Raw genomic sequence first — 14,605 nt, forward strand, 5'->3', positions numbered from 1 at the left:
TGAGTACTCAATTGCATTGGACTGTATTGGAGAAAGGGCTGGGGAACTGGGTTAGAGACATTGTTAAATTTAAAATCGTTTCCTCAGACCTACAGTTTTCCGATCGCCTGCACTGTGTTCCGTCTATACATCACAGTGTCAGGAGAAAAATTTTCAGCCCTTCACTCAGCACAAATCCTTTAGGACGAGATCTCCCGCGCAGGCTTCCAAACACCTCCACCTCCAATCTCCGCCCCTTCTCCCATCGTGCACAGCATGTGAGCTTCAAACTACAACTCCCATAAAGCCTCGAGAGACCACAGAGCTGCACCGGAAGTCAGGAAGGCTGCCTTCGGAGCGGGGGGAAAAGCAAGTAGGATATCCTGATCCTTCGGCTGTATCCTCCTTGCCTCTACTGTGGTCACCTTTGGGTTAGTAGAAGCAGCAGCAAGTTAGTCGTCTCAGTGTCCCCTCTAGGGACGGTGACCAATTCCCTGCGCTCTTTGGTCCCCGCGCTGCCCTGCCCGGCCCTACTGGGTCCGTGGCGCAGCCTCGCGCTGGGTAGGTGGGCGCAGGCGCGGGAGCCAAGGACGCGTTTGCTGGGGCTCCCGGGACAGGGCGGAGGCTCAGGCGGTCTTGAGGTTGGTAGAGTTCCCTGCCCAAGCTGAGTTGGGGAGAAGGAAGTGGTACTCAGGGTGTGATCTCACCTGCAAAAAAGGAATCTCACAGTAGTGTCAAGAAAGTAAAATATCTCGATGCATTTTACCGTTTTCAGAGGCCATGCACGGGTGGCGCTTAATTTGTTTTGAGAGCCCGGGGAGTGGATGCAATTCTTTCAATGATCGAATTCCAATGTCAGTGACACAGCGTTATTTGAGGTCCTGTCCTGCCCCACTTGATGTATCTGAGCATGCGCAAGTCATGGGCCCCGTGTTACGTCAGTAAAAGTGGATGTTGGTTTGTTAAAAAATCTGTGTCCCTTTAAATTTAATATTCTTTTAAATGATTTCTCGGAATATTCCAGGAGCTTCTTGGAAAACAAGGGCAGCACTTTATTCTGCCTTCAAATCCTTACCTTCTATAACCTGTCAATGAAACTTGAAATGGTAAATCAAACAGTACAATTGGGTGTTAGACTTTATGCGTGTCTCTGGAATGAATAATGGTACTATCTCTAGATGGCTTTTCTGCTGAGAAAGCTAGAGGGAAAAGTGTACATTTTCCACTTCCTATCTCCAGAGAATAACATATGCATAAGCTTTGCCCTGGGGGTAGTGAATGATGCTGCAGTTTTGAAGGACAATTTTGCAGTCACCTGGTGTCTGTGAGAATGTGAGGGAGTGCTGGTGACCTCAGAACCTGAAACAGTGAAATATTATTCAGAGTACACCTAGCTGAAAAAAAACTGTGTAATATGGGCTTATGGAAAATAAACTTGAGAGAAAGACAGTTTGGAAGGGAGATCGATACAGGAATTGTACAGCAGTGCTTCAAAGTCAAGTCCTGAAAAGTTACAGCTTTTGTTATGCATAAAAACATAAATACTTTAATTACTCTAAATACTTTGATTTCTAAAAAGTATTTAGAAATTTCAATATGAAAGGAATAGCGAAGTAAATTCTAGAATAAATAAAAAATTATTCTCATGGAGATACTACTTCTACCACAGTTTCATTTCTAAACAGATTTTCACTATTAGGTTTTATCCAAGTGTTTTTATGACTGTGAGCAGTTTTAACCTATTTATAAGTAGCAGAAAGACACAAATAGGACAGGTGAACAGCTCCAAAATAAAAAAAATAATCTTTACTCCTTGTTTTCCCTAAATTTTGTTTATACTACTCCTGCTACACAATTCATCCACCAGATTGCCCTTTCAGAACCCAGGAGACAGCAGCTATCAAAAGCTATGAGCTATAATCTTTGTCTTTTTAGCTAAAAAATATTACTGCTTAGAATGATAGAAATGTAGTTAGAATCTCAAATCTTTTCTTAATGGCATTTAATAGAAAAAAATTGTACCTTAAAAAAATTCTTTGAGAAGTTCACAAACAGTTGAAACAAACCATTTTCAACCCTCCCCGCCCCCCCCAAAAAAGAGCTCAGTTTATGCTCTGCCATCTGCAATCCATGAATAGCAATATTTAAGAAGTATGGGACAATTTTCTCAGTTTTTTTCCCCCACTGAAACAAAAGAGTGACAAAGCAGATAAAATTAATGATTTTTTAAAACTGCTATGATTCACGGACAACAAAGTGACCAACAGAACTCTCCAATAAAGAACCAAAAATACATGGTCATCTGATTTTTGACATATTTGTGTCAGTGTAGTGGGGCAAACATGTTAATTTAAATAATAATGCTGAGCCAATGGATTATGCATTGGAGTAAAAAAGTATCTTGACACCCCTACCTCACACCATGAACAAAAATAGATCCTAGATGGATTACAGAATTAATTGTGCAAGGTCAAACAATAAACTGTTTTCATGTGACACTTAGAAAATCTCTGCCTTTACTTCCATCTGTTTTAATGCTCTCCCCCTCAGGTCTCTACCCCATTATTTTGTGTAACTCCCTTGGACATATAAATTACATTGTATTTATAATTTTAAACTGATAACATTCTGAAATGTATGCTGTATAATGATTGCCTTTTGAAGAGTGTATTGCCTTGGAAGCCCTTGCTATTATTCTAGCAATATCATTCATTGATAAAGCAGTTATAAATAAGCTTTTGTCCCTTATTTTTCTTCTTTTAAGTAAGAAATGTCTTCTGTAAAAAGAAGTCCAAAGCAAGAAATAGTTACACAGTTTCACTGTTCAGCTGCTGAAGGAGATATTGCCAAGTTAACAGGAATACTGAGTCACTCTCCATCTCTTCTCAATGAAACTTCTGAAAATGGCTGGACAGCTTTAATGTATGCGGCAAGGAATGGGCACCCAGAGATTGTCCAATTTCTGCTTGAGAAAGGGTAAACATTTTAGGCTGTACTATTTGAAAGGGTTTGTGGTTTAATTTCTTTGTTACATATTTACTTTTAAATTTTGCTTGTTTTCATATTTATATTGTTGAACTAGTAGATAACTCATTGGCTAATTTATGTTAAAATGTAGCATAATTTTTCTAACTTAAAACATTGTAACCTTTTTCATTCAGAAATTATTACTTTATAGCAAAGCAATTTTATGAGGAGTCTAATATTTTTCTCCCAAATAGGAAATGCAAGTCTCACTATGACTACCAAGGACTTCTTGTAGAATTTTGGTATCTCTTTATAGTACATAAAGCATAATGCTTTTTTATTTTGTAAGTAATTGTCCAGAAATTATAAATCTCCACTATCTCTTTTTGCCATTTATGATTATAATTCTTTTAACCTTCCCAATAGTAAACTACGGACCAGAAGAAAAAAAAAATGTATATAATCATTAAAAAGAACTATAATGTGCAACTGGAAATATTTTATTGAAATAAAAGGAGAAAGTGTTTACTTCATATTTTACTTTTTCTCCCCAATTTTTTCTTTTATCTGTAGGTGTGACAGATCACTTGTCAATAAATCAAGGCAGACTGCACTGGATATTGCTGCATTTTGGGGTTATAAGCACATAGCTGATTTACTAACTCCTGCCAAAGGTGGGAAGAAGCATTGGTTCCTAACGAATGAAGTGGAAGAATGTGAAAATTATTTTAGCAAAACACTACTGGACCGGAAAAGTGAAAAGAGAAATAATTCTGACTGGCTACTAGCTAAAGAAAGCCATCCAGCCACAGTTTTTATTCTCTTCTCAGATTTAAATCCCTTGGTCACTCTAGGTGGCAATAAAGAAAGTTTCCAACAACCCGAAGTCAGGCTTTGTCAGCTGAACTACACAGATATAAAGGATTATTTGGCCCAGCCTGAGAAGATCACCTTGATTTTCCTTGGAGTAGAACTTGAAATGAAAGAAAAGCTACTTAATTTTGCTGGTGAAGTCCCAAGAGAGGAGGAAGACGGGTTGGTTGCCTGGTTTGCTCTAGGTATAGATCCTATTGCTGCTGAAGAATTCAAACAAAGACATGAAAATTGTTATTTTCTTCATCCTCCAATGCCAGCTCTTCTGCAATTGAAAGAAAAAGAAGCTGGTAAGACATAAGCACTGCTTATTTTCATTGTTAAAATCTGGTTTTTAGAATTGAGTTGGAGTTGTATTTGCTGTTTCCAGGGGCACACTTTTTCCAGTAAGCAGTGAAATTAGACTGTCTTCATCAGAAACCTCCTACTAAAGTTCTTACCCTATGGGACTACTCTCCTGGGCAGTTAGTTCTAATCATCCGAGGCTGATTTCCTGGAATCGAGGCTGGTACATAATGATCTCATTTGATTTTAAGTGAATAATTCTTGAGGTCCTGCTACACAGCAAACATGATGGCAAAGACCTTCACTGTTTTGTTCTGTTTTCTGTTGCTGGGGCTTTTTATGCCATGGTAGGAAATTAGGGTTTAAGTCTAAAGGCCATTTAAATGTAATCTAACCTTTGTTTAAAATATTTTAAAAAAACAAAACAAAACAAAAAGCGCACACTGGCTGTGTCATAGAGCATAAAGTGTACACATGTAGGTAATTAAGTGTGAATGCTGGGAGTCTTGTTAAGATGGAATTGAGTATTATTACAATAGCCCAAGTAAGAGACTGCAATGGCTTGAGTTAGAACGGAGGCAGGAGAGATGGAGATGAAGGGAGAATTTGAGATATTCTTGAGGTAGAATGGATAGAGCTTGATTTGTAGGTTAAGAGCCTTTTAAGTGCAAGATTATGGTGATATGGCATGAATTAAGGTACTGATAGTAGAAATGGAGGAAAGAGGATATGTGCAAGATAAATATTGGAGATAAAATCAATGGTTTTTACTGTTGGATTGACTATGGGATATATACTAATATGAAGGAAAAGATTAGGAATGACGGCTAAGCTAGAGACTTTAATAATTTGGTAGATAGTGATACCATTTCTTGATAATATAAGATGATGAGTAGAGCAAGGAAAGCAGGACAGATTTGGAGTAAATAAAATAAGAGTTTACTTTTGGGCATACTAAGTTTTAGAAATGAATCAGGAGCTGTCTGAACTGGAGATAGCATATAGGAGTCATCAACACAAAGATACTTAAACCCCAAAAAACTACTGAGATTACTTGGAGAGTTGGGAGCAAGCAAGAAATACTCTCAGAATCAGATCTGAATCCCCCTAAATTTAAAGGTAAGCTACAACCAGGAGAGCCGTCAAAGGAGTTGGAAATGGTGTGGCCATGAGGTAGGAAGAAACCAAGAGGCTGTCCTCAGGGAAACCAGGCGAGCACAGTATTTCCAGGAGGGAGTGGTCAAATGTATTGAATACTGTTATGAACTTGAGTAAGATGAAAGCACATTTTTTTTTTTTAAGAATCTTTGTCTTTGACAAATTTGTTAAGAGAAATGTCAGTGAAGTGAAAGGAACAGAAGCCAGATTATGGTAGATTGATGAGTTAATGGGAAGTTAGGAAGAGGTCACTTGTCAGTGACCACTTTCCCATAGGTGATGTAGGTCCTTCCAGAGACTGTCTAAATGTCTCCTCCTCAAAGTCTGATGTGGTGTGTTTTATTCATACCTGTGGAAAATCATCAAACTTTTTAAAGAAAATTTCTTTTCTTTAGACCTGTATATATCAAGAGCAAAAAGATCTGATAAATGAGGTAACTGCTTCCTTTTTTTCCCTTATAGGAAAACTGAGACCCTTTAACTTACTTGCTTTATGAGCTTACAGTTAACTTTTCTGTGACTCAGTTTACTCCTCCAGAAAATAGTAGTAGTACCTATCTTCTTTAGGATTGCTCTAAACATTAAATAATCTATATAAAATTCCTGGCATGATGCTTGGCACATTGTAAGTACTCAGTAAATGTTAACTTTTCTTATTGTGATGATTCTGAAATAATGTTAATACTGTAGTGTAAATTACATATTATAAGGTCATGTAGTAGGCAAAAATGTAATATCTGTTCATTAGAATTGTTTTATTTATGTTTTTCCCAGTTTAAATGATGTTAGAATTTTTCTTATTGTTCATTTCAAAAATCTGTAGACCAAATAATGTATTTTGGGGGTGGGGAGGTAACTCTGTCAAGCATTTAAAATGTAGCATTTCTAGTCTTACTGCCTTAACTGTAATATATCTGGCCACATCATATTCTTTTTTCAACGACCAGAGTAAAACCTATAGCTAAAGTTTATATATTTTAAGATTTATTCTATTAGGCATTTTTTTGTAAACAAAGTTAACCATGACTGTAGTAAATGCAGCATGTTTTATGCTGTGTACCTGCAGTCTCCAGTTGAAAACAGAATGTGCCCCACAATAGCATGGACCATCAGTGGCATGGTCACCAAGAGAGTGGTGATAGCTTCCTACAGTTTCCTAGTACTATTTCCTTTAGAGTACAAGTCTCACTTAAGAACTGCTGCCTTCATGGCATATTTTTGTAAGAATCACTATTCCAAAATCAGTTTATAAACTCACTCTATTTTATAAATAGTGATTTATAAAAATCACTATTGTAAAATCAATTTATAAACTCATGATTCATAGAATCATGAATATCCCACATTTTAAAATCACCTACAGTAAAAGCCTGATCTAATATAGTATATAAAATAGATGTACTAACATCTATCTTATATATGTTATATATCATGTGAGAGTTATATTTTATTCATACTGAAGTTAAATCTAATTTTTGTCATCCAGGAAATTAAATATTTTACTTTAAAAGAAAAATACGCATTATAAAAATAGAAATACTAAAACCCCTGATCACACAGCTATTCTGATGGTAGCTTGAGAAAATTTACTTATACATTGTTTTGAATTTGTCACAGAATTAAACTTTTCGTGCTTTTTTTTTTTTAAAGGGGTTGTAGCTCAAGCAAGATCTGTTCTTGCCTGGCACAGTCGATATAAGTTTTGCCCAACCTGTGGAAGTGGAACTAAAATTGAAGAAGGTGGCTATAAGAGAGTATGTTTAAAAGAAGACTGTCCTAGTCTGAATGGCGTTCATAATACATCTTACCCGCGAGTTGGTAAGCCCCTTATTTTCTGTCTCAGCCACCTGGATCTTGGGGAATAAGATATTTCAGAAAGAGAAATTTGTGAGGAGCTTAAGAGTTTAGCTTTTTATGAAAAACATGTTTATCCGTTAAGAATGTTAAGTGTTAAAAGTGTTATATACTTTCATGATTTTCAAGTAAAAATCTGGTACATCAATAGCCATTTCTTTCTTTTTTTTTTTGTTTTTTTTTGAGACGGAGCTTCGCTGTTGTTACCCAGACTGGAGTGCAATGGCATGATCTCGGCCCACCGCAACCTCTGCCTCCTGGGTTCAAGCAATTCTTTTGCCTCAGCCTCCCGAGTAGCTGGGACTACAGGCGTGCACCACCATGCCCAGCTAATTTTTTGTATTTTTAGTAGAGATGGGGTTTCACCTTGTTGACCAGGATGGTCTCGATATCTTTGACCTCGTAATCTACCCGCCTCAGCCTCCCAAAGTGCTGGAATTATAGGCATGAGCCACTGCGCCTGGCCCAATAGCCATTTCTTAATGTGGGGTTACTCACTAAGAATTTATGTGTTATGATACATGATTTCAGAAGCCAACCAGTTTGGCTCCACTTAGTGGAGAAAAAGCCCCAAGAATTTATTACCTGTTTGAGGCATTACCAAAGCAGTATAGCCTGTCCCTAGCTTTTCATTATAGTTAATGTCTACCTGTACCCTCTCTTCTAATTGCTGTTTTGAGTCTGCTGTAGATTTGGAAATCTGATAACCCAGACCTTTAAAACTGCATGAAAAAAAAAATAGATAGGCTCAGCAACACCTGAGGAGGCCTCTGAGGAGAAAAATACATGGCTTAGTGACATCTGTTTTTGTTGCTCAAGAGCCTTTTACGTTTAATTCCTAGTTCTTAGTCATGATGTAGTGAGAAGAATTTGCTGAATTAGTAATTTCTAGAGAGATGAACTGTTATTTAAATTTTATTTAATGACTTAAATCTAACCCTAGGACCACATTTGCTTTTAAAAACATTTTGTTAAGGATTAGGATGGGAGAGGGAAATTAACTATTTAATGTGGTAAAATTTGAGTTTTCCTTATTTCCATGTATTACCTACTCAAATTTTTTTTCATTAAAAAGGAATGATACACCTAACATCCATAAGTACAGAATAAATGTTGCTATTAAGATTGGGGTAAGAAGGACAAAAAATGGTCTTCCTCTAGCTTACTGACACTATTCTATACAATTTCTGAGATGCTCTGTTACCAGCTACATTAGGGCAGAAAGAAGCAACCTCTTACAATCAGACAAGAGTTCTGTCCCTATAGAAGATACATCTTTATATTATCCTATCAAACAGTGTTTGCACAATGAGTCTTAATTCTTTTTTCCTGCCATTCATATATCTGATTGTTTTTAACAGATCCAGTAGTAATCATGCAAGTTATTCATCCAGATGGGACCAAATGTCTTTTAGGCAGGCAGAAAAGATTTCCCCCAGGCATGTTTACTTGCCTTGCTGGATTTATTGAGCCTGGTAAGCCTTTTCTTAATTTTTATTTAACTTATAATTTCAAAATACAAAGTTTAGGTAACATTTGAGAAATGATCTCCGATAAATTATCATGTTAGAAAACTGGATTATTTTAAAGTCTTTTAAACGTGATACAATTTTAATATAATTTAAACATGTTATAATTCTCATGTGAGAATTATATAAATTACTTTATTTAGTCAAGTAATTTGGTCTGTTTTATTAAAAATTCAGTATTTACTCTTTGGTATGTCGCCCTTGACCCAGATATCTAGGTTCCACCTCATTTCCTTCTGTACTAGACTCAACTGTCACCTTTTCAAAGAAGCCTTACTTGATTGCCCCAGATACATTAGTGAGCCCCAATGCCCTGCATTCACAATCCCTATCATCCTGCCTGATTTTTCCCTACGGCACTCATCACCTAATATACTATGTACATATGTACTTATAATTTATTATCTGCTGTTTCAAGAATATAAGTTTTATAAGGGCAGGGACATAATTTTATCCACTACTGTATTCCAAACCCTCATAGCACATGCCTATAGTACATGTAAGGTCAATAAATATTTGTGGAGTGAATGAATATATCTAATTAATAAATGTTTTATCTGAATTTCAATTTCCAATATTAATTTGCATTGCTAGATAATAATTGTAAACATATGATATCAGGCCATGTTCTGGAGGAGGATCACATATATAAAACGGTATCAGGCTGTGTTTTATATGTATAATATGTTCCTCCTACAACCTTATAAAATACACAATTACAGTGATTTTGCTCATGGGGCACTAAGGCATAGGGACTAAATAACTTGCTCAACATCGAACAACTAAGTGATAGGGAAGGGATTTAAACCTGGGCATGTTGGCTTCTGAGTCCTTGCTCCAAATCACTATGCTGTCTTTAGTAGTTCTAGGTCCTTGTCTTAACTGCTGGGTAGTAATCCATTTATAAATATTCCACTATTTATGTATTCTGCTCATTGGACATTTAGTTTATTTTAAAGTTCTTATTATTACAAACAGCACTGCAATTAATATTTTTATATTTCTCCTTGTGCATACTTGGCAAGAGCTATCTAGGTTATGTACATAGAGTAGAACCACCAGCTCATGTGATATGAGTATCTTAACCTTTTCTAGATATTGCCAAGTTGTCTCTGAGTGTTTCTGCCAGTTTACACTTTCTCCAGAGGAATATGAAATGTTTCATTATGCCACATCTTCATCAAGTTAGGATTTTCAGACCTTCAAATTTGTCATTCTGAGGGGTGAATGAAATCGTATCTCATTTCATTTTCATTTTCCTGCTGATGGAACATCTTTTTTCAAATGTGTATTAGGCATTCAATTTTACTTTCTCTGAAATTTAGATGCTTATCTTTTAGCTAGTTTTGTTTTCATTGTTTATCCTTTTTTATTGATTTTATGAATTCTTAAATATGTAGCATATGCTACTCTTTTGTTATGCTGCTGCATATATTCTAATCTGTAATTCTCTTTTTACTATGTGTTCTTTTGATTATCATAAGTTGTAAATTTTTGTGTAGGAAACAATCTATTTGAATTAGGAAGCTATATTTTATATTTTGCTTAATACAGCAATATTTAACAAAATCTTTCCAAACTTCCAGATAAATTTTACTTAGAAAAGATTTCCCCTATTCTAATTCTTAATTCCAACAAATTAGAAATATAAAGTACATGTATAGGCATCACTTTATTTTATCATAGCAGAGTCAGCAGTCATCTAGAAGAAAATAATTCCTTAGAAAAAGTAGGAGGTTTCATCTTATGTGGTTTTTAATCTTTTAATGACCTGAAGAGTTACCCGCAATAATTGTTTGACAACATAATAGGAGAGTTTCAAACGTTTAGTGTGAAAGAGCTATTTGTAAAAATTATTTAATTTATAACTATTTAGTGGACAATATATAAATGAGATAAGATATAAAGTATTTGCATTGTGTTTAACCAGTATTGGGTATTGGATATTTGTAGGTGCTGTAATTATTATTTTTAAAATGTAACTGACAAATTTGGACTTTTAAAAAATTAAAAGTTTATTGTTGGTATTTTCATGTTACGTATGAGGTCATGTACTTTAAAAAATTAGGTTTTCTTCAATTCCAGTCTAGTTTTAAGATTCTGCTTTCTGATTATTTGAATTGGGTTTCTGTCTAAAGTGATTTCCAGATGTTTCAACCATTCAGGACACAAAGTGTCCAGGGCATGTTCATCAGCAACTTGTTCTTTTGCTCCATTTCATTAGGAGAGACAATAGAAGATGCTGTTAGGAGAGAAGTAGAGGAAGAAAGTGGAGTCAAAGTTGGCCATGTTCAGTATGTCTCTTGTCAGCCATGGCCAATGCCTTCCTCCTTAATGATTGGTTGCTTAGCTCTGGCAGTGTCTACAGAAATTAAAGTTGACAAGAATGAAATAGAGGATGCCCGCTGGTTCACAAGAGAACAGGTAAAGTTCAATTTAATTTCCTTCTTCTATTGATTTTTCCCTGACTGTACTGGTTTAGGCACAGAGCAAAGATGCATATTTTCAGCAAGTTGAATGAATGGCTTTGGCCTTCTCATTACATGTATTACACTGTAATTAGTAATTCCAAACAGGAGGAGTATGTTTTGCTAATGTAATCTGTATTAACGTATTCTGTGAGATTTTTGTAGTAGAGATGACTCTGTACCGTTTTGAATTTCAGATTCCATTCCTTTACATCAATAATAATACCTATCAGTGGGCTTAGATAAACATTAATTCATAGGTGAGAAACAGGAACATAATTCTCATTTTATATTTTAGTTTTTAACATTAAAACAAGTAACTCTCAAAAAACATCAGTAAGAATGCTTAAAATTCTCAAAAAGTTTTTATTCATTTTAAAATGTACTTAAGGACAAGAATGATATAACTATATAATAAACATGCACTTAAATTAACTTTTAAAACACCATTCCTAAATAATATACTGATAGATAAATTACTCATCTGAACTGAAATTCTGACTTTGCCTACATAACATTAATTTTATTCTATGATTAACCCTAAAAGATGGAAATTAGATTATTGCTTACAAATTTTATAAAAAAGAATCTGTTCCAAAAGTTGGCTTTGCTTGAAAATTAAGTGTGGAGCATACATTTTACTTTTTCATGACATCATTTTCATAAGGGAATGTGTCTTTACAGAACATTTAAAAAATGGAATCACTAACTCAGTGAAACAATTAAAAATGCTGTTCTCAATTTTGCATATTGAGGCTGGGCGTGGTGGCTCATACCTGTAATGGCAGAACTTGGGGAGGTTAAGGCAGGAAACTGCTTGAGCTTAGGAGTTTGAAACCAGCTTGTGCAACATAGTGAAACCTTGTGTCTACAAATAATTTTTAAAAAGTTAGCCAGGTGTGGTGGTGTACAACTATGATACCAGTTACTTGTGAGGCTGAGGCAGGAGGATCGCCTGAGCCCCAGAGGTCAAAGCTTCAGTGAGCTGTGACCACACCACTGCACTCCATTCTGGGTGGCAGACTGTAAGACATTGTTCCCCACCCCATCCCCCCCCAAAAAAAACTCTGCATGTAAATATGGATGTTGTCACTTTGTCCTGTTGTTATTCACTCTAAAAGTCATCACATTTTAATTGAATTATGTAAGCATGAGAATAGTATTTAAATATGACAGCTTTGAAATCCTAATGTGTTCTATTACGGTGTGTTTTAGGTCCTGGATGTTTTGACCAAAGGGAAGCAGCAGGCATTCTTTGTGCCACCAAGCCGAGCTATTGCACATCAATTAATCAAACACTGGATTAGAATAAATCCCAATCTCTAAATCTAAGAACTCAACTTGGAGTATTATTTACTTTCTAATAACACTCATTCCTCAAGTGATATTAGAGATTATTCAGTACCGTTTCGAGTGTCACAACACAGAATATCATGTTGGGTTTTGGAAATATTTTCAAAGTGTTCTTTCTGTCTTCATCACAGAATTCATATTTTTACAAATTACAATATTGTTTCAGATTTTGTTAAATCTAGGTCAGCCTTCTATGAACTTTTTTCTTGGTTGTCTTTCACAGTCCTTACAAAACTGTTTTTCTAATAAGAGACATCACGTTGGAAAGAAGTATGTTCTGGAGATGCGCATAAATTTTAGTGCCTCTTTTAAGCATTGAACTGATGAGGAAGAAAGTTCCTGATGTGAGAAATGAAACAAAATAATTTTAATGAATTTTTAGCTTGTATTGATTTTTTAGTCCTTTTGTTACCTTTAAGTTGTCAATATCTGGTTTTTGCTCATCTCCCCATTGTAGTCCCACAAGCTCTTTCCTTGGGGTTCCATTTTCTAGCAGTGAAGGTGTTATAGTTTTGCCACTTGTCTAATTTGACCAGTCTTAAGAATTTTCTAATTTAATAATTAACTCTACTAGTGATTTCAGTACCATACCCTCATGAAGGAGAAAAGCATACTATTGTATCTGGGACCTCTCTTTTAAACCTAAAATTAATTAATACATCTTATATGCTGCTTATACCTATAGCTGTTATTAAGACAAATCAAGATTCTCTGCTTTTACACTGAAATTAAACTTGAAAGGAATTCTCCTAAAGATCAGATATTAAATAAGTAAGTCCCAGGCAGATTTACATATTTAATTTAAAACATTGACTGTATTTCATTTTGTGATGAGCGATGTATCTGCATTAGCAAAAACTGTATAATCATTACCAGTAATATTTATTATGCTCAAATATATCTGGGCTTTGACCTTATTTCAACACATTCTAAGAAGCCTTGATAAAATAATAAGTATATTTTAGAGCTGAGTCAGTGAGATTCTGGATAAAGCAAAAGATAATAGTTCACAATTTTATAACATAGAAACTCTATAAGGCTATTTTGAAATTCATTTAAAAGGTATTAGAGTATATGAACATAAAAATTTGTATAATTTGGCTCTTTACTAATGTATGTTAAAACTGGAAGAGACCTTAAGGATAATAAATTCACTTTCCTTGTTTTATATATAAGGAAAAGGAAATTGTGAAAGGTGAATTTAACTAATTAATGAAAGGTATATAACTAATTAATTACAAGAGTCTGTACTTTATAATGCAGAGGACAATTCTCCCTGTAATAGGAACTAAAAGCTATGACTAAATATATATATATAGACAAAATAAGAATAAATTTAACTTACCAAATATTGCTAATTAAAATTTTAGATACTTAACATTTATTTAACTTAAATAAAAGATAACTTTGTCAGATAAAACTTTATTTTACAAATGAACAGTGATTTTCTTAAGAGTTGATGAAGCTTATTGGTTTCAAGAATTTAAACCAAATTAAAACTGACACAGAACATTTAGTTAGATACATAATAAATCCAAGCTACATAAGTATATGGAAATTAATGTACCTTGATTATTATGAAATAGAGTGTCTTGAGGTTGTTTTATTTCAAATATACTTTTAATACTTACAGATTCTAAGATTACGTTGTAAAATTCCACATTTTCATAATGTTAAGATAGGAGAGTAAAATATAAAGTGTCAACCATATGGTTATACAATTTGTTTTAGATATTTAATCCTGGGGGGAAAACCAGCATCTATGTGAATTATTGTTTTAATAACAACTCTTAAATTGCCAACCTCTGAGAGGTGAAAAGCTATGTAAATAGAAGGAATGGCCATTTCAAAGAATATAGTAGACCTGCTAGTGCCATGAATGTATTCTACTGGAAATGAATGTAATAAAACATTAAATTTTTTTAAATCTATTTTGTTTTGCCTGTGTGTTTAACGTGTTTTGATAAATCTCTTTTGAAAAATGAGAGAAGCACAATTTCAGTTGTTAACTCAGTTAGAATGATGTGTATGAAAAATGCAAACGCCTTTTTAAAAGTGTCTGTGTTTGGGAGACTTAAAATTTTGATTTGAATCTTAAAATATAGTTTGAGGTCAAATGCAAACATACATACATACATA

At 34.6% G+C, this 14,605-nt stretch overlaps 1 protein-coding gene across 6 annotated transcripts; it reads left to right on the top strand.

The window, feature by feature from the left end:
• Positions 1-292: 292 nt before the first annotated feature.
• Positions 293-14,397, top strand: NUDT12 (nudix hydrolase 12). 6 transcript variants are annotated; one of them, XM_078365859.1, is made up of 7 exons: positions 293-620; positions 2,744-2,955; positions 3,520-4,109; positions 6,913-7,080; positions 8,478-8,591; positions 10,870-11,069; positions 12,329-14,397. In XM_078365859.1, the coding sequence occupies exons 2-7, from the start codon at positions 2,750-2,752 to the stop codon at positions 12,437-12,439; spliced, it is 1,389 nt and encodes a 462-aa protein (XP_078221985.1). In that variant the 5' UTR covers positions 293-620; positions 2,744-2,749; the 3' UTR covers positions 12,440-14,397. The 6 variants fall into 6 exon arrangements, with proteins under 6 accessions (XP_078221985.1, XP_035147018.1, XP_078221983.1 ...); XM_035291127.3 differs by having other exon boundaries at positions 2,748-2,955; XM_078365857.1 differs by having other exon boundaries at positions 293-410.
• Positions 14,398-14,605: the final 208 nt, after the last annotated feature.

This window comes from Callithrix jacchus, chromosome 2, assembly GCF_049354715.1.
Source record: "Callithrix jacchus isolate 240 chromosome 2, calJac240_pri, whole genome shotgun sequence".
NCBI lineage: Eukaryota > Metazoa > Chordata > Mammalia > Primates > Cebidae > Callithrix > Callithrix jacchus.